This window comes from Kogia breviceps, chromosome 16, assembly GCF_026419965.1.
Source record: "Kogia breviceps isolate mKogBre1 chromosome 16, mKogBre1 haplotype 1, whole genome shotgun sequence".
Classification (NCBI taxonomy): Eukaryota; Metazoa; Chordata; class Mammalia; order Artiodactyla; family Physeteridae; genus Kogia; species Kogia breviceps.
The window spans coordinates 13,862,595-13,888,863 of record NC_081325.1 but is presented as its reverse complement, the minus strand read 5'-3'; the positions used below and the strand labels follow the sequence as shown (position 1 = coordinate 13,888,863).

At 40.6% G+C, this 26,269-nt stretch overlaps 3 protein-coding genes across 35 annotated transcripts in view; 2 read left to right on the top strand and 1 right to left on the bottom strand.

Annotated features, from left to right (window-relative positions):
• SUPT20H (SPT20 homolog, SAGA complex component) overlaps positions 1-3,451 on the top strand; it is a 39,385-nt gene extending 35,934 nt beyond the window's left edge. For 19 of the 33 annotated variants that reach the window (XM_067016757.1, XM_067016765.1, XM_067016770.1 and 16 more), the window contains 3 exons: positions 579-684; positions 2,102-2,205; positions 2,957-3,451. In XM_067016757.1, coding sequence (XP_066872858.1) covers positions 579-684; positions 2,102-2,205; positions 2,957-3,091 — 345 coding nt within the window. In that variant the 3' untranslated portion in view covers positions 3,092-3,451. The remainder of the gene's footprint in view (positions 1-578; positions 685-2,101; positions 2,206-2,956) is intronic. The other 14 variants (XM_067016778.1, XM_067016775.1, XM_067016777.1 and 11 more) reach the window with 1 other exon arrangement.
• EXOSC8 (exosome component 8) lies at positions 3,374-9,678 on the bottom strand. The gene is made up of 11 exons (XM_059042168.2): positions 9,605-9,678; positions 8,460-8,496; positions 8,164-8,227; positions 7,307-7,380; positions 6,179-6,224; positions 5,385-5,490; positions 5,251-5,296; positions 4,946-5,042; positions 4,294-4,414; positions 3,912-4,018; positions 3,374-3,579 (listed from the first exon to the last, which is right to left on the bottom strand). Exons 1-11 carry the CDS (start codon positions 9,619-9,621, stop codon positions 3,464-3,466), a joined length of 831 nt encoding a protein of 276 aa, XP_058898151.1. The 5' UTR covers positions 9,622-9,678; the 3' UTR covers positions 3,374-3,463.
• A 1,338-nt stretch (positions 9,679-11,016) lies between these two features.
• ALG5 (ALG5 dolichyl-phosphate beta-glucosyltransferase) overlaps positions 11,017-26,269 on the top strand; it is a 41,196-nt gene continuing 25,943 nt past the window's right edge. The window contains exons 1-6 of the mRNA XM_059042164.2: positions 11,017-11,136; positions 14,738-14,909; positions 15,259-15,305; positions 17,408-17,476; positions 22,000-22,092; positions 25,875-25,988. Coding sequence (XP_058898147.1) covers positions 11,071-11,136; positions 14,738-14,909; positions 15,259-15,305; positions 17,408-17,476; positions 22,000-22,092; positions 25,875-25,988 — 561 coding nt within the window. The 5' untranslated portion in view covers positions 11,017-11,070. The remainder of the gene's footprint in view (positions 11,137-14,737; positions 14,910-15,258; positions 15,306-17,407; positions 17,477-21,999; positions 22,093-25,874; positions 25,989-26,269) is intronic.

The following is a 26,269-nucleotide window of genomic DNA, read 5'->3' as shown; positions in this document are numbered from 1 at the left end:
GTGTGCGTATATATACAACTGAATTACTTTGCTCTGTACCTGAAACTAACACAATATTGCAAATCAACTATACTTCAATTAAAAAAAGGTTCTGGGCTTCCCTGGTGGCGCAGTGGTTGAGAGTCCACCTGCTGATGCAGGCGACGCGGGCTCGTGCCCCGGTCCGGGAGGATCCCGCGTGCCGCGGAGCGGCTGGGCCTGCGAGCCGTGGCCGCTGGGCCTGCGCGTCCGGAGCCTGTGCTCCGCAACGGGAGAGGCCACAACAGTGAGAGGCCCGCGTACCACAAAAAAAAAAAAAAAAAAAAAAAAGGTTCTGATGAAGCTTTATAGAAGCCTCAGTAATTATTTTTAATACACAATCAGTTCTGAAAATTAGGTTTTATTTTCTTGCTTTCAAAATACCATATGCTTATTCTTGCTAATTCTAAATACCTTTGACGTCTTTTCCTTAGGCCATTCTTTTTGCAAGACCTAGACTAATGTTGAATTTTTTTTTCCATATAGGAGGAAAATACTAATTCCACCAATCCAAAATTGTTTTTAATTTTGTACAAGTCACATATTATTTTTTTATTCAGGGTTCTGAACAATGTTGTACCAGTCAAGAACAGGCCTTATCTGCTCAGCACACTGCAGTTATTAACCTTGCTGGAGTAGGAAGTTATATGCAGTCACAGGCAGCTGGTTGGTATCTTCATAACTAAATACGTTGAATTTACTTAAAGTATCGAATCTATTTGGGATCTCACCATTTTAACTATTTCTTTTCCTTGTGCAAACAGTTACAAGGAAAAAGTTTAGTTGTATTTAATGTGTGAACTATTAAATTGATTGATGGCACTCAGATTCTTTTCATTATTTTGATAATTGATTAAAGTGCTTTGACCTACGTATATTAACAGCAGTTAATGTTTTCCTCATGTTAAATTTTGTTGGGAAAATTTTAGTTACCCAACTTACTAGGAAGCTTCTAAAGCTGTTAGCTCTTCAGTTTTCCTGGGTTATTGAGACTGCATTTTTCTAGATTGCACAATCTTTTGTCTCATTCCAGTGGCTTGTAGTTGTATGAATTAGGACGTAATAGTCAAGTAACTTAGCTTCTGTAAGACACTTGTAAAAAAATGCGATTGTACTAAATGATTGCTCACCACTTCTAGTAATAAATGGTACACCAAAGATATACCTTTAATGAAGATTATTTCATCAATTGAAGATAGCAGTTATAACTACATTTAATTAAAATCAAGAAGCAACATGTATAAGAAAACAGATACTGTTTGAGGATTAATGAGTGAACAGGTTAACATTTTGAATTATCACTGGGCTTACTATTATGCCTTTAGAATCTGGTATAATTCCCAATGTCCAAATTTGGAATAATTTATGTAAAGTTCTAATTTAGAGGCAGTGAATTTCCAAATGGAAATTTAGTAGTATAAACTTTTACCCCACAAGCTATTTTTTCCTAAAATAGCTGTAGTATAATTTAGTGGAAAGAACTCTAGGCTGAAAAATGAGAATGTTCCTAGCTCGACTTGCCACTAATTACCTTTGAGTCACTCAAACGATCCAGGTCTGAAATGTCCTCAACTGAGCAGTGAGAGTTGAACTTATCCCCGATCTCACTCAGCTCTAAAAGGTTCACCACCTTTGTTGCTAATAGTGTAGTCTGACATTCATTGTAACATCTTTTAGCACTTGTCTACCAGTTTTGTCCTTATGGTAGTTTGGATTTCTCCCACTCCATTTCCTACCTGATTGGTTATATTTTAAAATAACATACTGTATTCAACATTTTGCTAGAAAGCCTTCTCAACAAAATAGCACTAGTATCAAGTTTCATTGAGACGTAAGAAAAGAGGGATACAGTGCTTTGGCCCACATGCTCTCCCTTCTCTTCCATGTCCAGGAAGTTCTATCATCAGTGGTACCCTCAACTAACAGGAGACTGTACTAAATTTATTCTGAAATGTCTGTGATTTGATACTTGAGATTAATCATACTGATACTTTTCTATTATTTCATTTTCTGTGTTGTCCTTTTCTAACCCTGGTAGCCTTCAAACTTTGACTGGCCTGCTTTCCCCTTCTCCTCTCTGTAGTGTTGTCTCAGCTTGGCTCTGCCGAGAACAGACCTGAGCAAAGCCTTCCTCAGCAGAGATTCCAGCTCTCCTCTGCCTTTCAACAGCAGCAGCAACAAATCCAAGTAATCCAGCAACTTCACTCTGGTTACATTTTTAAAGATACTCTGCTCCAAAAGTACTTCAAAATACCTTATTTTAGTTTTATGTTACTGTCTTTTAAGACTATACAGTAATTGGTAAATAATTTAGCAAATTTTATTTAAAAGTCTGACAATTTTTGCCAGTGAACCTGGAGCACTGAATATTTTGTACATTTAAGTCATACTCTTTTCCTAATTTAAAATCTTTCCTGAAGTGCTGGTGGCACGTTAACATACATTTTTATAGGTTTCAGTACATTTTGAAATGGTTTTAAGTGCCAATGGTTAACTTTTTAATACTGTACTGCAGAAAAAGGCAAGTATACCAGTGTTCCTATTTGTAAATGTCATACCTGTTTTTGAAGAATGTTGTTCCATTATTCTAGAAGTCAGCATATTATAGTTGACTTTAATTTGCAGGGTGGTTTTATATTGCTGTAAACTATCACACAACAAAATGGTAACTGAAGTTGCTGAGTTACTGCAATATAGACTGGCCAGGCAAAGTAACAGAAATACTTTTGAAGTTTACCAAGAGCCATTTTTAAAGCCCACAGGCTTCTGTGCCACTGGTGCTGTTTGACTGTGCATTGTCCTGATGTGGTGTAGTCCTTTTTTGTTACCTTGGTGCTTTCTCCCTTTCAGTTTTGTTGTTTTCATCACTCTCAGGAAAAGCATTTTCCATACCTGCCTACCTTTAACCTAACTTGATTTTTTCCCCTCTGCTTTGCAGCAGTTGCGGTTCTTACAGCATCAAATGGCTATGGCAGCAGCAGCACAGACAGCTCAGCTACATCGTCATCGGCATACAGGCAGCCAGTCAAAAAGTAAAATGAAGAGAGGCACGCCAACCACTCCAAAATTCTGAGTCTTGCATTATTTTTTTTCTTTTTAAAAACGTAAGAGCATTGAATCAAAAGGATTCTGAGTTTCTATTTCGTTTTTGTTTTTTAACATGTGTCAGTATTTTACATTGCTAGATATACAAACTTTATACAGAAGCACAACCCTATGATTTTTAAAAAACAGGGAAATGGTTTAACGAACCATTAGGGTGGGTTTGCCTAAGTCATTGCTTTTTAAAAATGGTTTCACTGTACATATACAGAAGTGACCTAAGAAATACTAGAAACATCTTACAGAAGAAGAATGTAGTTTGATATTTATTTAGTATAAAAGGTTTGTGCACAGTGTAACAAATACAGTTTTTACAAATCTGTTTTGAAAATGTGGTGGTGGTTTATTTGGGTTTCATACTCTTAAATACTTCATCCATCAGTTTTTTTACTTCTTTGTGTCTTGTAACTGCTCGGCTCATACAATCTTGAAGTTTAGCTGCAGTCAGTCCACTTCCACCTGAAAAGTTATTGTGCCAACACTTATTTTTACATGAGCTACATCATGTCAACTTATTGACATAAAACCAAAAAAGTGAATAATATAAACCAGTGGTTTGGTCTCAAGATTTGCAGGTTATGTTTTAACAAGACCTCCTGAAGTTTAAGAACCACTGACATACAATATAAAAACACCACAAGGCACCTGAAGTAACAAAGAAACCATAGTAAATTTACATTACTTAAACCAGTAAAACTTCCCACATTACATTTGGCCCTCGCTAATATAAAGCAGCTCATGCTGAGTTTTCATCTACGTGTTTAGTACTGCAATGGAAGGAAAGTGCATGCCTGGTTTGTGAAGACAACATAGCTTGCCTTCCTCGTCCGTTACTACTGTTAAGGTTCCAGTTGCCAGGTTTTCCTCCTCTTCAGTAGGGTCAACTATAAGCAGAGTGCTATTTTTAAAATAAAAAGGTATAAATTATTAACCAATGGGACAAATTTTATTTTTAAAAAAAGTACAAATTAAACTCACTGCATTTTAGCTTAAGTAAGGAGCTAGACAGAACTGGTAGAAACCAGAAAAGTTAATAGTTAATAGCAGCCTACTATTAGGTTGCTATTATTAGTAATTATTTCTAATAACCTATTAGAAATTCAACTACTTGTAAGAATCTCTGTCCTCCCTTCCATTAAATATACAACCTTTTAATACATTTGAGTAACTTACTCATCAAACACAGCAAAGGAAGTTGCAACTGGATGAGTTCTAATATTCAAATAACTTTTCTTCTTTAAATTAACTTCTGCTAAAGCAGTTTCTTCATTTATAGTAACTTCAGGTAACTGTACTAGAAAAAGGCGAATGTGTAAAGTCAGTCTCTCACTCTAGTGAAAGAAACAAAAAAGGCATTCTATGCTTCATTAATTCACTTTTCCCTCTATTTAACTTGTCCAGAAGTGTTTTTTGTTTTTTGTTGGTTTTTGTTTTTGTTTTTGTTTTGCAGTACTCAGGTCTCTCACTGCTTGGCCTCTCCTGTTGCAGAGCACAGGCTCAGCGGCCATGGCTCATGGGCCCAGCTGCTCTGCGGCATGTGGGATCTTCCCGGACCGGGGAACGAACCCGTGTCCCCTGCATCGGCAGGCGGACTCTCAACCACTGCACCACCAGGGAAGCCCCAGAAGTATATTTTTTAAAAAAATATATCTTAGGACAATTAAGGCAAATACAGTAGATACAAGCATGTTTTCCTTTAATTTAGAAACACATGAATAATAGGTAAGTCTTAACAAAAACCTTTAAAAATTTACTGAGAAATTTTACCAAAACGGAACATTCTGACACATAAGTAGAAATATTCCCTTTTATTAAGGTTGCTTACCATTTTTTAAAGCTGCTAACAAAGCAAACGTGCAAGCATCCAAAATGTTTCCATCATGGTTGAGGCAAATGAGATCACAGTATAGAACCCAAGCAAGCTAAAACAGAGTTTACACAAAGTGGAAATTAAAGCCTTCTGATTGCTACAACATGGCATTTGTTTCTACTTACAAACCACACCCTTGGCTAGACAATCAAGATAACCTTCAAGGCTCAGAAACTTAAAAAAAAAAAAAAAAATTAAATTTCCCCCACAAAAAGCATTTCAGAATTAATAAAAGCTCATAGCTTCTTTATTCCTCTTACCTTTCCTGGAGAGACACATAAGTCCTCTTTCTGAATTACCTGTGAACTTGATTTGAAGACATAGAACACAGTAAATAAAAGTTCAAAAACTCTCTAAAATGAATGATAGTCACATTTTATCATGATGATCTTACTTTTCAATGACATCTGCAATGAACTGGCTGGCCACCTGGGCCTCTTCTCCAGGAGGTCCAGACCGAAATCTCCAGGAACACAGAGGTGATAGATCCACATTAGGAACTGAAAGAAACTGCAGCTATGAACCAAATTTCACCTCTCGTTTAATTTTAAAGATAATATCAATCCATGGCAAAGACAGCTGTAGGCATGGATAGGCTTTCCAAGTGGAAAGCATCATAACATCAATTCTTTTTCATCTTTGCGAGAATCTTATGCTTATATAAAATTTATTTTTTCCCACACAACCACCCCTCCAAAAAAAAAGCATGTGTTTAAGAAACAGCCTCAATCCTAAATGATTCACAAAACTTTCTAGGTTTCTTTCAAAATACCCCAATCTGTAACAGTAGATAGCCCCTCTAGTCATACCAACTGTTCTGCATTTTTTAAATGTTGGTTCCTACCATAAAAGATGGTCCAAGTTAAAAGAAAAATCACATAGTGGTATAAAGGAAAATTCTTTATGGAAACAGAAAAGTTTCCAATTACAGCCCTTTGCCTAAGAGAATCTATTTTCTTGGTTGATGACATCTGTATAAACCAAAAGTGATCAGACAAGTTTGATAAAAGGTATTTACAAAATTCTTTATCTTGCTATTATGCTATCTTCTAACAAACATACAGAAAACTTTTCAGGGACATCTGAAGCTTATGAATAATTTTCTTCAACTCACTAAGATTTAACTATAATAATAGTTTTAACTATCTTAAAGTATTTGTATTAAATTTATGAAGCCATTGAACTTACCAACATATCCTTTATCAGGGGCATCTGTTGGTGGTGCTCCAAATTCCTACAGAAGCAGACAATTGTTTCCTATGAAAGAAGCTACTAAAAAACTGTGAAGAAGTCAGTTACTGAAGGCTCTACCAAAGACCATCTCAGCTAGTTTCTACATCACGAGCATCTACTGGGAAGATGAGCTTGGGAACGTATGTCAAAGGCTCTAGGAACACTGGACCACTCCTCACTAGCTCTGCAAGGCAAGAAGGCAGTGTAGCACAGCTGATGGTAGTGCTACTCATCAAAACTACTTGCGGCTCTTTAGATTTCTGTCCCACCCTCTCTTCCTAAGAGAAAGAAAATAGATTATCTTATTCCGTAGCCAAGAATCTGAATTTAAACTCCAGGTGATACACAGATTTAGGAATTGATGGTATAATGGTCAAGAGCAAAAGCCCTGGAATTACCGACCTGGTTCAAAAGTCAGACCCACACCTTTTGGCTGAGAGACTTACGGCCAGTTATTGAATGAACTTAGGTTAAGTAACTCAGAGTTCAGTGTAGTCAAAAAAGCGGAGGCTTTGGAGTCAGTTATGTCTATGTTCTATTTATGAGCCTTATGTTCCTGGACAAGTTATTGAACGTCATGTAAAATAGAAAATGAAGAGAGAAGTACTTCAAATAATTATTCTGAGGATTAAACTGGATAATTCTGTAAGACACCTAACATAAGGTGCCTGGAACATAGCAAATACTCAGTAAATAGTAGCTATTATTCCCTCAAGCTTTTCTTTTGAGCAATTTCTACACATTTGCACAGATTAAATGGCATCACTAGATAAAACTATGTCACCAAAAATCTCAATTTCTCAAATTGCAACCAAATTCTTTAAAAAGTAAAGGTGGTGAGGATTTTTTTAAATTGTTCCATTTCAGCACATTTGAGAATGTTCATAAATTGTACTTAAGAGCCATTAAACTTGGGTTGTATTATCTAAAACTCAAACGTGAAAACTTGGGAAATGAAAATACTAAAAAACTGACACCTGATTGCCTAATCAACAGCAGAACTATAGGTGTGTATTACAATCTAATAAGTATATGAAGCTAATTTAGTAACTCAAGTCTTAGTAATATATACAGTAAACCTACCGCTTTAATTCCACAAATTACTGTAGTATTTCCCAGCTTCACCAAAGAAGAACCATCTGCAGTACCAATTGAACCTGAAAAGGTATTTAAGCAAAATGAAAAAGTGTTTTTGTCTTCTACGTATGATTTTATCTTGCTACATATATCTAAGTTGTTTATGAAAATTTATTCCTTGCTTGAGTCTTTTTAAAATTACAGTTGACCCCTGAGAAACATGGGTTTGAAATGCACCCATCCACGTACATACAAGGATTATTTCCAATAAATATTACCACAGTACTACACGATCCACAGTTGGCTGAGTCTGAGGATGCAGAATGTTGGTGACGGAGCACGGATCCATAACTGTAAAATTACGCTCGGATTTCTGACTGCGAGGGCTGGTGTCCCAACACCCTCGTTGTTCAAGGGTCAGCCGCGGCAGTCTAAGGATTGTTCATTGTCCCTGAAGTGAGTTAATCCTTTGTTGTTTAATCACAGGTCTGTTACAAAGATTTAAATCTCTTGACACAAAATCACTGTAATCCCTTAGACACGGTAGCATTTGTCTGAAATACTGTTTAAATGGCTCAGAGGCTAAAACTTGGGAATGTCATATAGGTAAAATTGGGAAATTCCATGTTTGCAACAGAAGGTTTAATAAATGTAAGATATATAAGAAAACCATGTCTTAGAAGTTTTGAACGGAGGAAGGCAGGAAAACACAGTTACTTTAAAATTTAAAATGAGCATAACAACTGAGAGGACAGTGAGTTTAAAAAAACTTTACAAAGAAAAATTTACTTAAAAAAAAAAACTTCTATTTTCAGAACTGAAGCAACTTCAACATTCTATTTTAGAACTCAAAATACCCTCACCTATGTTGACAGTTGTGGTTCTGAATTCACCAAGTTCTCTTCCATCAGGACGGCAATTCTCTTTCTAAATAAATATATGAAAGTAGATTACATGTATATTTTACACACACCAGTGAAAACGGACTAAACCTCTTTAATTCAAATTAATTTGAATTACTTGAAAATTGTCTTTAAAAACTGAGGTATAATTGTGACATTAGTTTAGGTGTGCAATGTAATGGTTAATATTTGTATTTCTGAAAACACATGATATCATTATCAAAAGGCAGAAAATGTACATAACCACCTTTACTTACCAAAAATCTCCTGTAATACTCCAGAGGTTCCACAGTTCTGAAACACATGTTGAAAATGAGATAAATTAGTAAATCAATATAAATCCAGAAACTGGCAAAAATCTTAATAGTGTGGTGATGGAGCACAAATCTCCAGAATTTGTAACTAAGTTTCTTTCATGAATTCTAACGTTTATGTTTCCACGTGTTCCTAATTATAAAAGTTAGATACCTTTGCAAAATAACCATATTCAAAGGCTGTCCTTAATTTTGCTTTAAACAAGTATAGGGTTGGAGCCCAAAACCCTAGGGCATCTTCAGAAGACGATTAATACAGATGTGAAAATCACTCTCACTCTGAAGCAGGGATTCTTGGTGGGCAGGAAAAAAAAACTTACATATTTTTCACTATCCCGAGACTGAAATTTAGCATACTCTTCAATTATGACCATTGGCAATAAACCATTATAATATTTGCCGTACCTGCGACTTTAACAACCACAGAAAGTAAATGTTTTCGTTTTTACTTTAGAGTTGTCAAAGGTACCTGGTAAGACTCATCGTTACTTCGAAATTCCAGGAGTTAGTTACTAAGCTCCCCATAACATCTTAAGAAAGTTAATTCTAAAACAAATGTCTCATTATATCAAACTTGGAAGTTATACAGATAACTGTTTCAGTACAACTGGTTTCCTTTGGAATTTTATTTCTTTTATTTACTTAAAACTGGACTCAGAACGAAAATCTACAGGCTTCTCCAGAGCGGCAGCAAAAACGCTTAAGTAAAACCTTCCGAAAGAGGAACAACGCTTTTAGAAATAAATTTTAAGGGAAAAGGAGAGCAGCGTGGCAGGTGCTTCTAACAGAACACTTTTCACGAGGTTACAACTGCTCCCCTGGAGCTGCAGGTCCACTACAAACCAAGCCACAGCGCTCGCAGCGGGTACCGAGCTCAACAGAGCCCATTCCAGCGCTCGCCTACCCGGCGGGAAGACGCTCCCTTTTCTTTCACTACGACCACCTCCAGTCCTCCCGCCCGCCGCCCGCTTCCGTGGTGGAAAGAAGTGGGAACCTGGTAGGGGGGTTTCCCGGTGAGAAAATTCCGGGTAACGGGAGCAGTCAACCGGCACGGTACGAACTCCCGCCCGCCAACCTCCCATACTCACTTGAACCCGGCAGCCATCTTCCGCCCGCGCGTCTGCGTCTGCGCGTCTCCGTCTGCGCGTCTGCGTCTGCGCGTCTGCGTCTGCGCGTCTGCGTCTGCGCGTCTGCGTCTGCGCGTCTGCGCGTCTGCGTCTGCGCGTCTGCGTCTGCGCGTCTGCGTCTGCGCGTCTGCGCGTCCGCGTCTGCGCGTCCGCGTCTGCGCGTCTGTGTCTGTGCGTCTGCCCGTCCGCGTCTGCGCGTCTGCGCGTCTGCGCGTCCGCGTCTGCGCGTCTGCGTCTGCGCATGCGCGCGCGCTGCCGCCGCCTGGGTAGCACCACCCCTTCCGCCGGCTCTGCGGCCCCGCTTTGCTCTTTCAACACTGACGCCTGCGCCTTTCTCCCGCTGCCAGATATCTAGAAGGCAGGGTGGAGTGGACGGAGCGGGCGGCGTGGGGACGGTTTCCAGCCTAGCAAAGAGCTTAGACTTCCCCTAGCCAGACGTCCCTCGAGGTTTCCTAGACTTTGACGCGTTTTGAGGAATCGGCTATTACAGAAGTGATGAGTGCCTGTTTAAAGACTGGTGGCTGAAGAGTTTCAGAGAAAACCGACCTTATATAAAGCAAAGAATCAAGTGTTGAGTGTGGAGTATAATTCCAATGTTTCAGGGTCCTTTTCCCGCCTCCTTCTTATTCTGGGCCCTGGGCTTGCCTTCTCCCAGGTAAAAGCCTCCCTGCTCCAGCCCCGAAGAATTACGTAAATTTTCTGTACGCTCGTTTTCCGTACCAGGTTGCATTTACAGGTGCCGAGAGCGGGCTCCAAAGGACCAGCTTTTGTTGTATCCTGTGTCGTGGCTCAAAGACCTCCATCTTCCTCGTATAAAATACAATTCAGTTTGAATGTCAGATAAACAAAGAGTACATCCAAAGTAGTTCGTGTTATTGTTACCAGAAGCTGGGGGGGAACTGGGAACGTTTTAGAAATAGATTGTGGTGATGGTTGCAGGAAATTGTGAATGCAGTTAATGCCACTGTAGTGCACACATAAAGTGGTTAGAATGGGAAATTTTATGTTTTATCACAGTTTTTAAAAATTAATGTAATATACCAAAAACAAATGGGTGGGTTATATGGTGTGTTTTATTTTAATAATGTTAAAAAACGATTCGTTGCCTTTGTGAAATTCAACTTATGTGGACATCCTGAATTTGTACTTGCCCATTCTGGCAACCTTACTGCGGTGGAACAGAGCGCCTGCTCCCCGCCCTCCCCAAAACGGACTGAGCGTCTCCCATACAACTACATATTCTTCGCCTCGCCGCGCGGGGGCGCTGTGGGCGGCGCGGGCTGCCGGGTCTGGCCGCGCGGCGGCGCTGTGGGCGGCGGGCGCCCGGCCGGCGCGCTCTCTCTGCGGGTGGGAGGCGGGGCTGCGCGGCCGCACTTCCGCATGTGTGTAGGCAAGGGATAGGGCGGCCGGCGTTGCCGGCATGGAGGATGGCTCCGTTCCTGCTGCAGCTGGCGGTGCTCGGCGCGGCGCTGGCGGCCGTAGCCCTGATTCTGGTGAGGAGAGGGGTTGGGGACCGACGCGGGCCTGGGCTCACTGCTCTCCGGGAGACTCGGCCCCCAGGCATCCTCTCCTCCGCGCTGCCGGCTCTTTGGCGTGTCCCTTGCACCATACTTCCTCTGAGCCTTGACCCCAGAATTTCCTCTGCTAGAATTTCACACCCCCTTTTTTTCGTTCTTTATGTTTATTTTAGAGCTTTATATCCCTGCGTGCCCAGAGTCTAGTACTTGTGTTTACTGGGACATGCCCACCCTGTCTTATGTCACCGCCTGGTCCCCGGACTCTCTGCCCACCCGCCCTCTCAGCCCCGACCTCTCCAAGATTTCCTCTCGGGTCTGCAGTCGCTGTAGTTCTGGCCCCATCGGGGAGGTCTTGAGCCCCCAGAAAGTGTGTGCTTTCTAGACACCCCCTTTCTTGGTGTAGTTAAGCAAATAAAAAGTGTTGACAGCACTGACAAGAGCCATCTGTTACAGATTGGCTAAATCAGCGGATCAGGAAGACCCACTAGGGACATAGGAAGACCAAAATAGACAAGGCCTGGTGTTACCATATGCCTGGGAGTTGTTATGTCCTAGAATTCAACATCCGAAGCTTGCTCCCTCTAGAAGAGACAGTACAGGGAAATTCAAACTTCGATTTTCTTTGCCATTACTGTGGGAACACGGAAACATTGTAACACTTGCTGATCCATAGGTAACAGGAAATTTGCCAAGTGAACTTTCTCCCATATAATTGGAATGGGCCTGCTTCTAGTTAGTAAAGGGCTCGCGTTTTCCGCTTCCTTGACGTTAAGGTTAGCAGTCTAGATAGCATTGCCAGGAAGGCCACTTTGCCATCTGGCCAGAATGTATAGCTTAGTAGTGTAGATAGAGAAAAAGTGGTGTATCGTGACTTCTTTAGGGTTTGTGTCTGGGTGAGAGAGGAGTCCTCTCTTTCCCTTAGTAGTATATGGAGATTTGCGGGGGGGGGGGGGGGGCGGTTTCAGGTTTTGGGTTGGGCAGAGCTTGACAGAATCCTAGACTGAATCTGCCTCGTGTTGACTGTGTTGCACAGATTTAAATGTGTACGTTATGAGATTGTACTGGAATATTTGATCCTATTAGCTGGAACTGGTTATAAGAGCTGTTTTTTTGTTTTCTTTTTTTTGCGGTACGCGGGCCTCTCACCGTTGTGGCCTCTCCCGTCGCGGAGCACAGGCTCCGGACGCGCAGGCTCAGCGGCCATGGCTCACGGACCCAGCCGCTCCGCGGCACGTGGGATCTTCCCGGACCGGGGCACGAACCCGCGTCCCCTGCATCGGCAGGCGGACTCTCAACCACTGCGCCACCAGGGAAGCCCCAAGAGCCGTTATTTATTGAGTACTTACGTTATATTGGGTATTCAGCATTCAACAGGGATTATCTCATTTGATCTTTACAACAGTGCTGACAGAAATGTTATCATTAGCTTCCTTTGACTGGTGAGGAAGCTGATGAGCTGGTACGCAAATGTCACCCAACTAGTAGAACTTTGGTTTTTTTCGATGAATATATATGTATATGTGTGTATAAATACACACATACACACACACACACACACACACACATACATGTATCTCCCCACTGTCTCCTCACCCCACTTCCTTTCTGAATTACTTTTGAAGCACATTCAAGGTATAACATTTTATCTGTAAAGCCTAAGCATTTATCTCCGAAGATAGGACCTCCTTTTTAAAATAAAACCACAATAAGGTTATTGCAGATTTTTTTTAACATTGTTCAGTGATTTCAAATACCCCATCAGTTCAAATGCCTCATGTATGTGTTAGTAAATTGGTTTGTTCCATTCAGTATTCACACACACTTAGCACTCGATTGGTGTATCTCAAGTCTCTAAACTATAACAATTTCTCTTCCCTTTTTTTTTTTTAATAAGCGGTCATTTGTCCTGTAGAATTTCTCACAATCTGGATTTTACTAATTGCGTCCTTTAAGTGACTTTTAACATCTTACTCTGTCTCCTGAATTTCCTGTAAACTGCTAGTTACATCTAGAGATTTGATGAAATGCATGTTTGAGTGTTTTAATCAAAAGAAGTGTGTGAGTGATGCTAATTCCTTTTGTGTCGTATCAGGAGGTGTGTAATCTCTGATTTTCTCTGGTATTAAGAGGGATTCTTGGGTTCAGGAGTTGTTAGCTTGACCTACCGATTATAAAGGTTGTCATTAACCTAATGGTTTAGCAGTCATTCATGATCACTGCCTAAATCCAGTATTTCACTGTGGGTTGCAAAGTGGAATATTCTGACTGTATCATTCCTTCTTCTTGTATTACCTGGAATTTTATAATGAAAAAAATTTCATCCTCAGCTATTCAATAACGCTGAAATATCTTTCATATATAAAAGGTAAGATAAAAGGCAAGTTTTCAAAATAATGAGATGGTTCCCTGGCATCTTACAAAGGTGACTAATTTTTTATATTTAGTATCATTATGAATCCATGATGTAAAATTTTTCATGTGTTTAATACATTGCTTTAATTATTCTTTTTGATGCTTAAAATTTCCCCCTCACAGGCCAATGGGAGCCTGTCAAGTTGGCTACTTTGTCATGATTGTTGGTGGCCTCCTTGCTTTCCTGTCTCTGACCACCATTGTACATTTCCTGGCCTGGACCTGAATCAGCCATTCCTCTTAGGAGCATTGGTTACTTTTAGTAGGAAATTGAATTTAGATACCACAGTCTGGACACTAGGGGTGCAGAGCAAGAACTCTTTAACCACTAGTCTGGATACTGCCTTCATATTCATACTAATCAGAAGCATATTCAATTTCAGTATGTATACCCGATAGAATATTATAAATGGTCACTGAAGTACAAATGAGTAGCATTCCAAAAGTTGGTAGGTTGATTGTTTTGAAAGCAGAAAGTATACCAATGGAAACAATGTTACAAAGAATGGTTATTTCCAGGGCTAGGTCCCCACTGAATATGGAAGGGGGTTATATAATGTTAGCAGTGGGATGGTGCCTACAGCCTACAAGTTTGACACCTGACTCCAAAAAAATAGTGTATTCTGAATTCAAATCTGGGATAAGTATCAAGAATACATTCTTAAGCATTACTGATCCCTACTGTGGGGGTTGGGGGACTCATCCCTTCCTACCCTGGGTCAACCTGGTCTCAACCTCACCCACAAGCTCTACCTGCAGTGTGTCCTCAATCACATAGGCTCCAAGTGGGATGGGGCCTTGCTGTTTGCGTACCAGGGATTGGGAGTTCAGGGCATCTCAGAGTAAATGGCACTTCTGTAATGACTGTTCCCTTTTAGATCTGGGGTGACAGAGGCTGGGGAATGACAGGTGAGAGGAGACAAAGAGCCTCCTAGAGCATTAGGGAAAATGCTTAGTTAGGGGAAAAAGGACAATAATAATCAGTTCACAAATAGGGCACTGACTGGTTTGAATTTTGAAGTCACCTCCAGACCATTGTTAGTGGACTAAAACAGTAAATATTTCACCCCAGGGCGAAAAAATCATGTAAATGATGTATTCTAATGTAGCAAATGTTTAAAAAAGTCAACATCACACAATTTCTTATTAACATATCTGCTTTTAGATTTCCTTTGTTGCATTTATAACTGCTACAGAGATGCCACACCTTCATCGACATGAAGATGAGAAGTTTTTCTTAAATGCCAGAGTCCAGAGGGAAGCCTTACCCAGCATACGGGACTCGCCTACCAAGCAGCTTTCTGTGGTCGTGCCTTCGTACAATGAAGAGAAACGGTGTAAGCCTTACTCGATTTTTTTTTGCTGGGAAGCAAAGGAAATTTGAAGTATGGACTTTGCCAGAGCGTTGATACCTGTGGGCTACGGAGAGCGCACAGTCGGTAGTCGTAGTTCCGAAGAGAAAGAATGAGTGTTAGCAGCCCCATCAAGTCTGGGGCTGAAGTGTTCTAGAGGAGTGATGAGCAAGACGTGAACAGAAGACAGACGTTCCAGGTGGAAATGGCCACTGGGGGACAGTCCAGGAGGGACTTGATAGGTTATTCAGGCATTTTCCGTATGTAAACTGTGTTCTGGGACTGGGCAAGATATTTTCAAAAGCAATTTTTAATATATATTTTTTTCTTTAAGTGCCTGTCATGATGGATGAAGCTCTGGGCTATCTAGAGGAGAGACAGGTATTGTGTTTTCTCATCCAGTATGGGGTCTAATTAAAGCTAGAGCAGGTCATCAAACTGTGGACCCCAGGCTAGATCCACCGTAAGAGGAGGCAGCGCCGGCCGTTCTCGGGCCATCATGTCCTGGCCTCTGCTCAGCACGTTGCAGCCGTCAGCCATCTGCAGGCAAGCCCGACAGCACACTCCCTCCAGAGCAAACAGGAAAGCTGATGTTCCTCTTATGGACTCGCCCTCCCCCCTTTGATCCTCTCTTGCCTGATGATATACTTAAAATTGAGCCATAGTGTGGTCTGCAGGCTTTGTATGACAGCACAATGCTGTTTCTGCTTTTGTGACTTTTTAAGTAAGGTGTTTATTTGAAAAAGACCTATAACTAGAGTGAAATCATTTTGTTTGTCTTTATTATTCTGAAGAGTCCCACCTCATTTATTTTCCTCTGCTTTCTCTGCATAAAGAGAAGAAAAGTAGCATGTGCCCCTCTTTTGTATCTGCTGCCATTGGAATCTCTTGGGAGAGTTTTAAGAAAATAAGTAAGATTTATGGCTGTTATTTTTTTTTTTAGAAAACTCCTTGTTTTGATTTACTTTGTTTTAGATTTTTTTGTGTAAAGGGAAAAGAGAAGATTCATCGAAAGAGGGAAAAAAAAGAGGAAGAGGACTGAGCCCTTATTATATTTGAGCTTCTGCCTCTTCTATTATGTGTAATCTGCACATCAGCCACGTGGACTAGGTTGTGGGGTTTTTTTGCGAGAAAATAGGCCCAAAATGCTAACTTGCCCGAGGTCATAAAGCTAAGAAGTGGCATAGCCACGTGGAACCTGCACCCCTGACTTCAGACCTCAGGGCTCTGCCTTGTATACCTCGAAGCCTCTGAGTGGCGCTCAGGAGGGCAGCCAGGGAAGCGCGGGAGGCCCATGGACACTTGGTCCATATTCACCCTCGACGCTCACCCAGTCTCTGGTCTCCTTTCTGTCCTTGGACTTTTTCCTTTATGTGCTTTTTGCACTTATATTTATGTTCATATTTATACATATCAACACTAAAACAATTGTTTCTTTTTTTAAAATTTTTTTTATTGAAGTAGAGTTGATTTACAATGCTGTGCCAATCTCTGCTGTAAAGCAAAGTGACTCAGTTATACATATGTATACATTCTTTTTTTTAATATTCTTTTTGATTATGGTTTATCACAGGATATTGAATATAGTTCCCTGTGCTGTACATCGGGACCTTGCTTATCCATTCTAAATGTAATCATTTGCATCTACCACCCCCAAACTCCCAGTCCATCCCTCTCCCCCCAACACCACCTTTGCAACCACAAGTCTATTCTCTATGTCTGTGAGTCTGTTTCTGTTCTGTAGATAGGTTCATTTGTGCCATATTTTATATTCCACATATAAGTGATATCATATGGTCTTTGTCTTTCTCTTTCTCACTTACTTCACTTAATATGATAATCTCTAGTTGCATTCATGTTGCTGCAAATGGCATTATTTCATTCTTTTTATGACTGAGTAATATTCCATTGTATATATGTACCACATCTTCTTTATCCATTTGTCTGTTGATGGACATTTAGGTTGTTTCCATGTTTTGGCTATTGTGAACAGTGCTGCTGTGAACATAGGGGGTGCACATATCTTTTTGAATTATAGTTTTGTCTGGGTATATTCCCAGGAGTGGGATTGCTGGATCATATGGTAATTCTGTTTTTAGTTTTCTGAGGAACCTTCATACTGTTATCCATAGTAGCTGTATCAACTGACATTCCCACCAACAGTGTAGGAGGGTTCCCTCTTCTCCACACCCTCTCTAGCGTTTATTTGTAGACTTTATAATGATGGCCATTCTGACTGGTATGAGGTAGTACCTCGTTGTAGTTTTGATTTGCATTTCTCTAATAATTAGTGATGTTCAGCATCTTTTCATGTGCCTACTGGCCATGTGTATGTCTACTTTGGAGAAAGTCTATTAAGGTCTTCTGCACATTTTTCAATTGGGTTATTTGTAAAACAGTTGTTTCTTAACTTTCTTACAACTTTATTAGAAATCTTGATGGCAGTCATGCCAAATTGTGTTATTTTATTTTGCTTCTTGCAGAAACAAGATCCTACATTCACTTATGAAGTAATAGTAGTTGATGATGGCAGCAAAGATGAGACTTCAAAGGTAAGTAAACTTGATTTCAGAATTGCCAACAGGTGGAATAATTTGCAAACGTAAAATCATATTTCCGCTCGTCAGAGAACCCTAAAGGTGTGCCAGATACTCTCCATTTAACATAAGTGGGCAGTAGAAAAAGCACAGAGATTTCATATATGGGAAGCTGGAAAACATACCTGCCTTTCCACTGCTCCTTGAGACCAGGGAAGCTTGGAAGGTCACCAAATGGGGAGAGAGTACACATAACAACAGTTCACCTTGGCCTCTGGGGAACCCTCTTTGCCCATCAATTTATGATTCCTTTTATTCTAAGCATAAGTCTTTTCTCTGTGCTCCACCTTAACTTATGGTTTCTAAAGTAGTCATGCAGATAGGAAGACACCTTCATATCTGCCCCTGGGGATTGGGTATGTCCTTTGGCCTCTACCGCGCAGTCCCTTCTAGACTGACCCATGGGGTGACAGTGTCTTAGGGTTTATCCTGTCTCCTTCCTGCATTCCTAGACCTGTAGCCACTGGGCCCTGGTGCATTAATCCTGCAGTAGTACATGTATTAAATCTTGTCAGTGATCCTGATAAATTACTCTCCAAACATCAAAGTATTTTTGTTGTTACGACTGCTTCACATTTTGTATTTTGACACTCATGGTTCTATAATAAAAGATTCACTTACGGTGCTATTAATATTCCTGTTAAATGGCAACATGATAGATCTTAAAATAAATATACAGGGAAATATCTGTTCACCTGATTATTCATCAGTTATGATTTTGGTCAACTCCAGCTGTGCAGGAAGTGCTGGACACTGGCTGGACCCCACAGGTACACGTGCGCCTGCCCCCTGGTATAAGGAGCGCCCAGGCCAGTCAGGCAGCACGGCTCCAATTTCTGTAATGCAGGTAAAAATAGAGCCAAAGAGAAAGATGCTGAAAATAATTTGAGAGAAAGAGAAGTGACTTTTGAACTAAACCTCTAAGGATGATAATGACTAGGAACATGGAGGATAGTATATTCAAATTGAAAAAAAAAACGTAAACAGAGGCATAGAGGCCTGAAAGTATTGGCGGATCTGTGTTAGGAAGAGTAGGTGCTACACTTGGCATAGTACGCCATGAAGGATGAACACCAGCTGTCCCACAGTTGGTTAGTATATGAAGGGAGTGGTGTCGAAAGTCAGCGTCGGGCATCTACTGCTGAGATGACAGAGCAGCCTCAGCCCAGCTGGGAAGAAGCAGCTTTTCCTGAAGAGTATTTCCTTCAAGGCCTTTTGCCATGTGAGTCTCAGGCTGCTCTCTGGAAGGATCCAAGAGGGAGAGGTTCGCACTTTTTCCCAAGGTTGGGAGAAATAGAAAACTTGAAATCATAGTTTGTAAAAGTTTTTGTTTTTTTTTTAAAGAAAAAGAAACTCTTTTCCCCTAAGTTGAGTATTTATTATCTTCCCTTAAGACATTTCACTCTCTGAGGGGTCTGGGAAAAAATTTAGATATAGTTCTTGTTCTTAAGGAATTTTAAACTAAGGGGTAAAACTTATGCCAAAGTACAGAATAAGAGAGTATTGCATTTGTACAGAGATATTTATTATACCCTCAAATAACATAAGATGCCAGAAAGGTAAGCATTCCATGTGAGCTGAATTCACAAATGGTGAGCAAGTGTCAGCTTCTGCCATGATCTGCAGGGCATACTGTGAAGTGTCAGTGTCTGTATAAGCCAAGCAGGTGGGCCTCAGTGGTGTTTGCTTCCTTCAAAGCCAGATCACGTCCCCTTTAGAAAGATCCCTCATCCTTGCCTGGTCAAGGGTCTTTCAGTGCACCCCGCTACATGCCCAGTGACTTCATCTTCCTGGTTTGGGTCTTATGATGACTATCATGCTTTCTGCCACCCCAGAACAAACATCAGCAACTCAAATAAATGTTCTCTGAATAGACATTTCTTGAGCCATTAACATGAGTCAAGGAGTTGGACTGGTGCTAAAATACAAGGATGGAGCCCTGCCTCTGCCTTCAAGGACTTCACATCTAAGACTGGAGACACGTCCCAAATAAATAGATCACAATGTGTTTGATATTTTCATCAGTTAGAAAGTGTCTTATGAGGGGAGCTTATGTAATAGGAAGTGTTTGATTATCTCATACGCCAGAAGGTCTGGACATTGTTGTTTCAGCATTTGGACAGTGTCAAGTGGCTGGATCCACGTCTTTTCAGTTACCACATACTCCCTCATCATCAAATGGGCACAGCTGCAAATATCACTGATCCTGAGGCAGTTGAGACAGTCAGGACATTAAGAATTCTCTTGTGTGCCTCTCTCCTTTTATAACCAGGAATAAAAATCTTTACAAGAAGCTCCCACCCTCCAGCAGACCTCCCCTAGAGTCCATGAGCCAGAACTTGGGTGACATGGCCACCCTTGCCTACAAGAGGGCCTGGGAAAGTATAAATACATGGTAAAGAGGATTTGGACCAATCATAATTCATCTCCTAGGACTGCACACACCATCACTATGCAGACTGGGGCCAAAAGAGCAAGGAAGGAGGTGTTGTTTGTTGGGTAAGCAGCTAACAGTGCCACCACAGTCCTGTAATAAGAGTATGTACAGAGGATGGTGGCTACCCTTGTTCACTGAGATTAATCATTCCAGGCTATGTGTCAGGCACTAAAATATTAATGCTTGGGACTTCCCTGGTGGTACAGTGGTTAAGAATTCACCTGTCAATGCAGGGAACACAGGGATCGCCCTGGTCCAGGAAGATCCCACATGCCGCGGAGCAACTAAGCCCGTGCGCCACAACTATTGAGCCTGTGCGCTCCAGGGCCCGCATGCCATGACTACTGAGCCCACACGCCTAGAGCCTATGCTCTGCAACGAGAAGCCACTGCAGTGAGAAGCCTGCGCACTGCAACAAGAGTAGCCCCCGCTCACGGCAACTAGAGAAAGCCTGCGTGCAGCAACCAAGATCCAAAGCAGCCACAAAAAAAAATATATATATATATATATATATTTATATGCATATACATATATATATATATGTATATCTTAATCCTTGGCTTTAAGTAGCTCGTAGCCAAGTGGGGAGGGGCTGCAGTTCATTACTAAATGAGTGGTGCAGAGTGATTTATAGCAAATACAGATCACTGTTCCATGACTTTGATTATTAATAATAATGAAGTCAGGAAAGTTTCAGGTGTCCTGGAGTCTTGAGCCTGTTCCTAGTGGGAAGATCTACAGATGAGAGAAGTAACAGTTGAATGGGAAAATGCATTAGGAATACTTACTAGAATTATACTTTTTCCCTGGGGAAGGTGATGATGAGCGTGGAAGCTAAGAAGAAGAAATGGTGTTTGAGCTGAGTCTGAAGACAGGAGTGCAAACACCAGATAAGAATAGCTTCACGGGGGCTCCCCTGGTGGCGCAGTGGTTAAGAATCCACCTGCCAGTGCATGGGACACAGGTTCGAGCCCTGGTCCGGGAAGATCCCACATGCCACGGAACAACTAAGCCTGTGCACCACAACTACTGAGCCTGTGCTCTAGAGCCCCTGAGCCACAACTACTGAAGCCCGCATGCCTAGAGCCTGTGCTCCACAACAAGAGAGGCCACTGCAATGAGAAGCCCACGCACCGCAACGAAGAGAAGCCCCCGCTCACCACAGCTAGAGAAAGGCCGCACACAGCTATGGAGACCCAGTGCAGCCAAAAATAAATAAAAATTAAAGAAAAATAACTTCACGACTGCCTATGGAAATGAGCATCAGAAGGCAAGGGTGCCGTTGATGAAGAGGTTCTGCGGAGGGTGATGTGGAAAAGCAAAGGGCGTGAGCCACACCCCAATGGCTTGAAGCCTAAATGAGGGACAAAGACATGTAGATAGCAAATACAGATCACCATTTCATGACTTTGATACTAGATCAAAGAGTAATGGCAGTCGCTTAAAATAATAGTGAAGTCAAAGGAAAATGTTTAAGATGCTAGAGTTTTGAGCATGTTAGAGGCTGAGGACCCAGCAAAGAGGAAGAGATTGAAGATTCAGAAGAGGACAGATCATGGATGATTATCTGCCGAGAGCCAGGAATTCGAGTGAGAAGATTTGGGGAAAATGGTCTAGGATACAAACAGCTTCTCTGGGGAATAAGGTCAGTTGCTGACAAGTAAACAGGTCATTAGGCAGTACTGGGAGCCCAGTCATAAATGTGTACCAGTCAATTAGAGCATGGGTTTTATTTTTATATTTTCTAGCAGCTTGGTAGCCTAGGCAAAAAAGTCAAGAGAATAAGAGATGGCTACTACCTGTTCTGGTGTTTCCCCTGCAGGAAAGTGAATTGTGACTTTGACCTAGTAGGTCAGTGTTGGATCTTGGCACCAGGAATTCAACAGCTCCTCTCGGCCACCAAAATGTGCGGTGGGTATAATCTAGTCACAAGGAGAGGACAATTAGAGTAGCAGTGTTTAAGCCAAAATCAGAGACCCAGTTTATGTTGCTGTCTTGGAATTCAAATTGATTTTATTCTGACTTTTATATAATTTGACAGGTAGCTTTTAAATATTGCCAGAAATATGGAAGTGACAAAGTACGAGTGATAACGCTGGTGAAGAATCGTGGGAAAGGCGGAGCTATTAGGATGGTAATACCTAATTTCAACATTTTTATTTGACATATAAAGGTATTTTGAATAACCTCTTTTGCAGATTACAGTACATGTATGTTCTACGACAGCTAGTTAAATACTAGTCTTTCAAATTAGTGGTAAATTGCTTTTAATAATAACTTCATGTATATATGTATATATAATATGATCAAATTAAAAAATATCATGCCATATCGATAACATACTGGGTGACTCAGGAAAATGTTTATCTTATTCAAAGTTGAAAACATTGCCCTCTGTCTCTTATGTGTCTTTGACATAGTTACCAGATAATAAGATTACATGATTTTTTGCAGTTTACAAAATGCTTTCATGTATTGAGTTTTACCTATATGAAGGTGCTATGCAAAACATGGTAGTGAGAATTAAGATAAATCTGGGACTTCCCTGGTGGTCCAGTGGTTAGGACTCTGTTCTTCCACTGCAGGGGTTTGGGAACTAGGATCCCGAAAAACTGCACAGTGCAACCAAAAAAATAAAGATAAATCTGATATGGTCACTCCTGATGTAATTTACAGTCTAATACAAAAAGTGATTGTACTTACGAGAGAGGCACAGGTGAGGTACAGTAGAAGTTCCAGGAAAGAAGAGGCTACTTTCAGCAGAGGCATATCAGGTAGGAATCAAGATACACTGAAAAAGATCTAAAAGCAAGATATGCGAAAGAAAATCCAAACAACAGTTCCTTAAATGACGTAGAGGTTAATTTATTTATTTTGTGCCTCCAAAAGAAGTCTACATGTAGGCAGTCCAGGGCTCATTCAGCAACTCCGTGTCCTCAGGAGCCCAGCTTACCGCCTTTTCACTCCCTCTTCCTCCTGCCCACATTCACACAAGGTGACTGCGGGAGCACCAGCCATCACCTCCTCATTCCAGACAGGAAGGGCAGAGGGCAACAGACGCACGCCAGTTTGTTTGCCCCTTCTAAGGAACTTTCCCAGAAGCTCCACCCAGTGACTGGCCAGAACAGTGTCACGTGGCCACCCCTATTTCCAAGGAAGTCTGAGAGATGTTTTTTCTGACATTTTCGTTCTCGGCCAAATCAGGGTTCCATTTGTAAGGAAGAAGAAAATAATAGGTACTAGGTAGGTAACTAGCAACCTTGGGCACATGAGGAAAATAGCAAACTTCACAAAAGATATGTCCCGGAAGCCAGGCCTCCAACAATGGTGAACACTGGCTTCCACTTGCTGACTGATTATTTTGAGCTGGACAGCAAAAATGTACCACTTCAACATAATTATCACATTTAAACCTCCTCACGTCATCTCAGTGAGTTAGGTCCTATTATTTTGATTATATAGATGAGGAAATTGAGGCATAGACAGGTGAAGTGACTTACTCAAGGTCACATAGATATTAAGGCAAGATTTGGATTGGGTCAATTTAACCATGAAATCGTGCTCTTCACCTCCCTGATCCCATATGGAGAAAGGTTTGAGAGAAGAGCATGCCAGTCAGCAGAGCAAGAAAAGACAGAAGTAGGAACTCTTGGGATATATACTAGAAGCAGTGAGTTTGCTCTGACAGGGTCACAGGATATGCAGAAAGGAGAAAAAGAAAATAAGATTGATGCAATATCATCGTGGGCTTTAAATGCACCCATTCATTTATTTATTCAGCCCACATTTGAGTGCTCACTAAGTGCCAGGTACTTCATTAGAGATGCCAAGATGAAAGATACCTGTCCTGTCCTTAGGGTAATCATAGTTCACTAGTGCTACAAACGCTCCAGTATAAATGCTCTGGGAGGAGCAGCAAAGACTTCCCACAGGAAATAAATTCTGGATGGACTCTTGAAGGAGGGTTAGGAATTCTCTAGGCAAAAGTCGAGGCAGGGAGCTTGCAGAGGAGAACATGAACAAAGACACAACAAAGGAACTTCTAGTGGTATCTGAGGCTTGACTTTAGAGATATGCTGGAGGGTTATGTGGGTGTAGATCACAGAGTTTAGGCTAGGGGCTCTTAGACTTTCACCATTGACAGAGTGACAGCAGCCAGTGCAGTGATGTAGGCAAGGTACCATGAATATTTGGATTATGATGGTGACACAACAGAGGAAGAGGAAAAGACGAAGATGAGAGGTATGCAAAGTGAGGTAGAATTGTGTCAGGTGATCGGAGAGAGCAATGAGTTACCAGTAAGTAGCCTTGGGTACCTGAGAGGAGGAGGATGTCGTTGGAGAAGAGGTGAAACACTGGCAGAGGAGCTGGTTTAAGAGACAATATGTTTAGTTGAGTTTGAGCCATACTAGGTTTGAGATGCCAAGTAGCGGCATCCAGAATAGCCTGGTGGAGAGGGTGTGAGAGTCATCCACACGTTCCAGCTGAGAGTTGAAGCCCTGAAATTGGCAAGGAAGAGGGTATAGAAGAAAAGGAGAGCCAAGAACCAAGCCTCGGGGCAAAGAGGCACAGGAGGAAGAAGAAAAATCAGAACAGTCAGAGGGGAGAGGGTGTGATTGAATGGACAACAATGGGAGCAGCTAACTTAGACTCTTTCCGAGAAGTCTGGCAGTGATGTGGAGGCCATCCAGAAAGGATGTGAGAGTAGCAGGCATTCAAAAGCCCCCTTTAAAAAAAAAAGATGAGGTGGCTGGAACAAGTTTGAGGGCAAAGGCAATTCTCCGTTAGTATTGTGTAACAACCTACAGTTCAGCCTTATCATGTATCTTTGAAATAGTCCTTTATTGTTTTCTTTATTTCAAACGTATAGCTACAGATTTTGTGCCTTGTAATGTTTACTCTTTTCCAAAACTTAATATGTGATGTTTATAGATTAAATATAACATTTTATTTCTGCTTTTTTACCCATATTCTAACATATGATAAAGAAAATTACAGATACTAATTAGTAGCCTTATACTATACAATAATTGATCAGATTTCTGTCTAGATTTGTATACATACATCTTATCTATAGTCACACTGCTGAGTGACATCGAAGCTGTATTCTGTATCAAACCATAAATATATTTACACTTAAGACATACTGTATTCACTCAAATGCACCATGAAATTAAGAGTTGATGCATAAATCACTTTTTGGCCTTTTGGCTAAGATCAGGTGAAGAGTTGATGCATAGTTTATTTCTGGGTGAAATATACACTTGTAGAGCCATATTCTGCCCAAAAGACCAATCAATTCAAAATTGAACAGCATAATTTTGCTAAGTGTCAGATGCCTCAGATAACAAAATAACATTTGAATATATCCATACTTTCTAAATTTTAGTGACGTTCTACATTTCTTTATTCAACAGTTAATTTAAAATACTTTAGATTCCATAATAAAAAATACTGAAGATCTATCATGTTATGATGCATGTCATAGCAAAGCTATCTGTTTTGTTCTTCATATGCTGCTGTAAGGAACCCCTGATCCCTTTTATGTATAATGCATATACAATACAAATATAATATTTATGATAGGTATTTTACATTTTTATTCTTACTGATGTAGCATATCTTTAACTTATCCAAATCTATTTTCTTATCTTGATATTTTCCAAAGTATTAATAGTATGACTTCACAAAGTTTTTAAAATCATGAAATAGACATTAGCTACTTTTGGAAAGATCTTATCAATGTAATTTGTGTTCAGTGAACTTCGGCCTCTTTCTGCCATTTCATACCTAATATTTAATTCTTGGATATTTTAAGTACAAATTGATATGTCACCGAATTTAACAAACTGGTATGTCACCTAATTTAACCTTGATTTTAAGCAACTTTCTTTTCCTTGATATTTTTAAATCCAGGGTGTATTCAGTTCTCGAGGAAAAAAGATCCTTATGGCAGATGCTGATGGAGCCACAAAGTTTCCAGATATTGAGAAATTAGAAAAAGGACTGAATGATCTACAGCCTTGGCCTGTGAGTATAAGAATATAGTTTAAACAGTATTCATTAAAGAATAGAGGAGGTCTAAAGTAAAATTAAACTGATATTTACCTATAAGTTAAACAATTGGGAGATATTTTTTGGTGTGAAATTCCTGTATACAGTCCCACAGAAGAGCTAATATTTTATTATAAACATTTGGTGATTTTCTGAGATTCACTTGACAATTACTTATTTAATATTCTGTCCATCTCTCTCAACTTTAAATTGCTTTACTTCTACCAGAGTTTTAATATTTATCGTGCATATTTAGC

What these genes read in the sequence shown, in the direction of transcription:
- EXOSC8 (XM_059042168.2), bottom strand. An exon ending in CCCTGATAAAGGATATGTTG is followed by an intron (nt 5,491 to 6,178) that starts GTAAGTTCAATG and finishes AGTTTCTTTCAG; the next exon opens with TTCCTAATGTGGATCTATCA. An exon ending in ATGTTGTCTTCACAAACCAG is followed by an intron (nt 3,580 to 3,911) that starts GCATGCACTTTC and finishes ATAACTTTTCAG; the next exon opens with GTGGAAGTGGACTGACTGCA.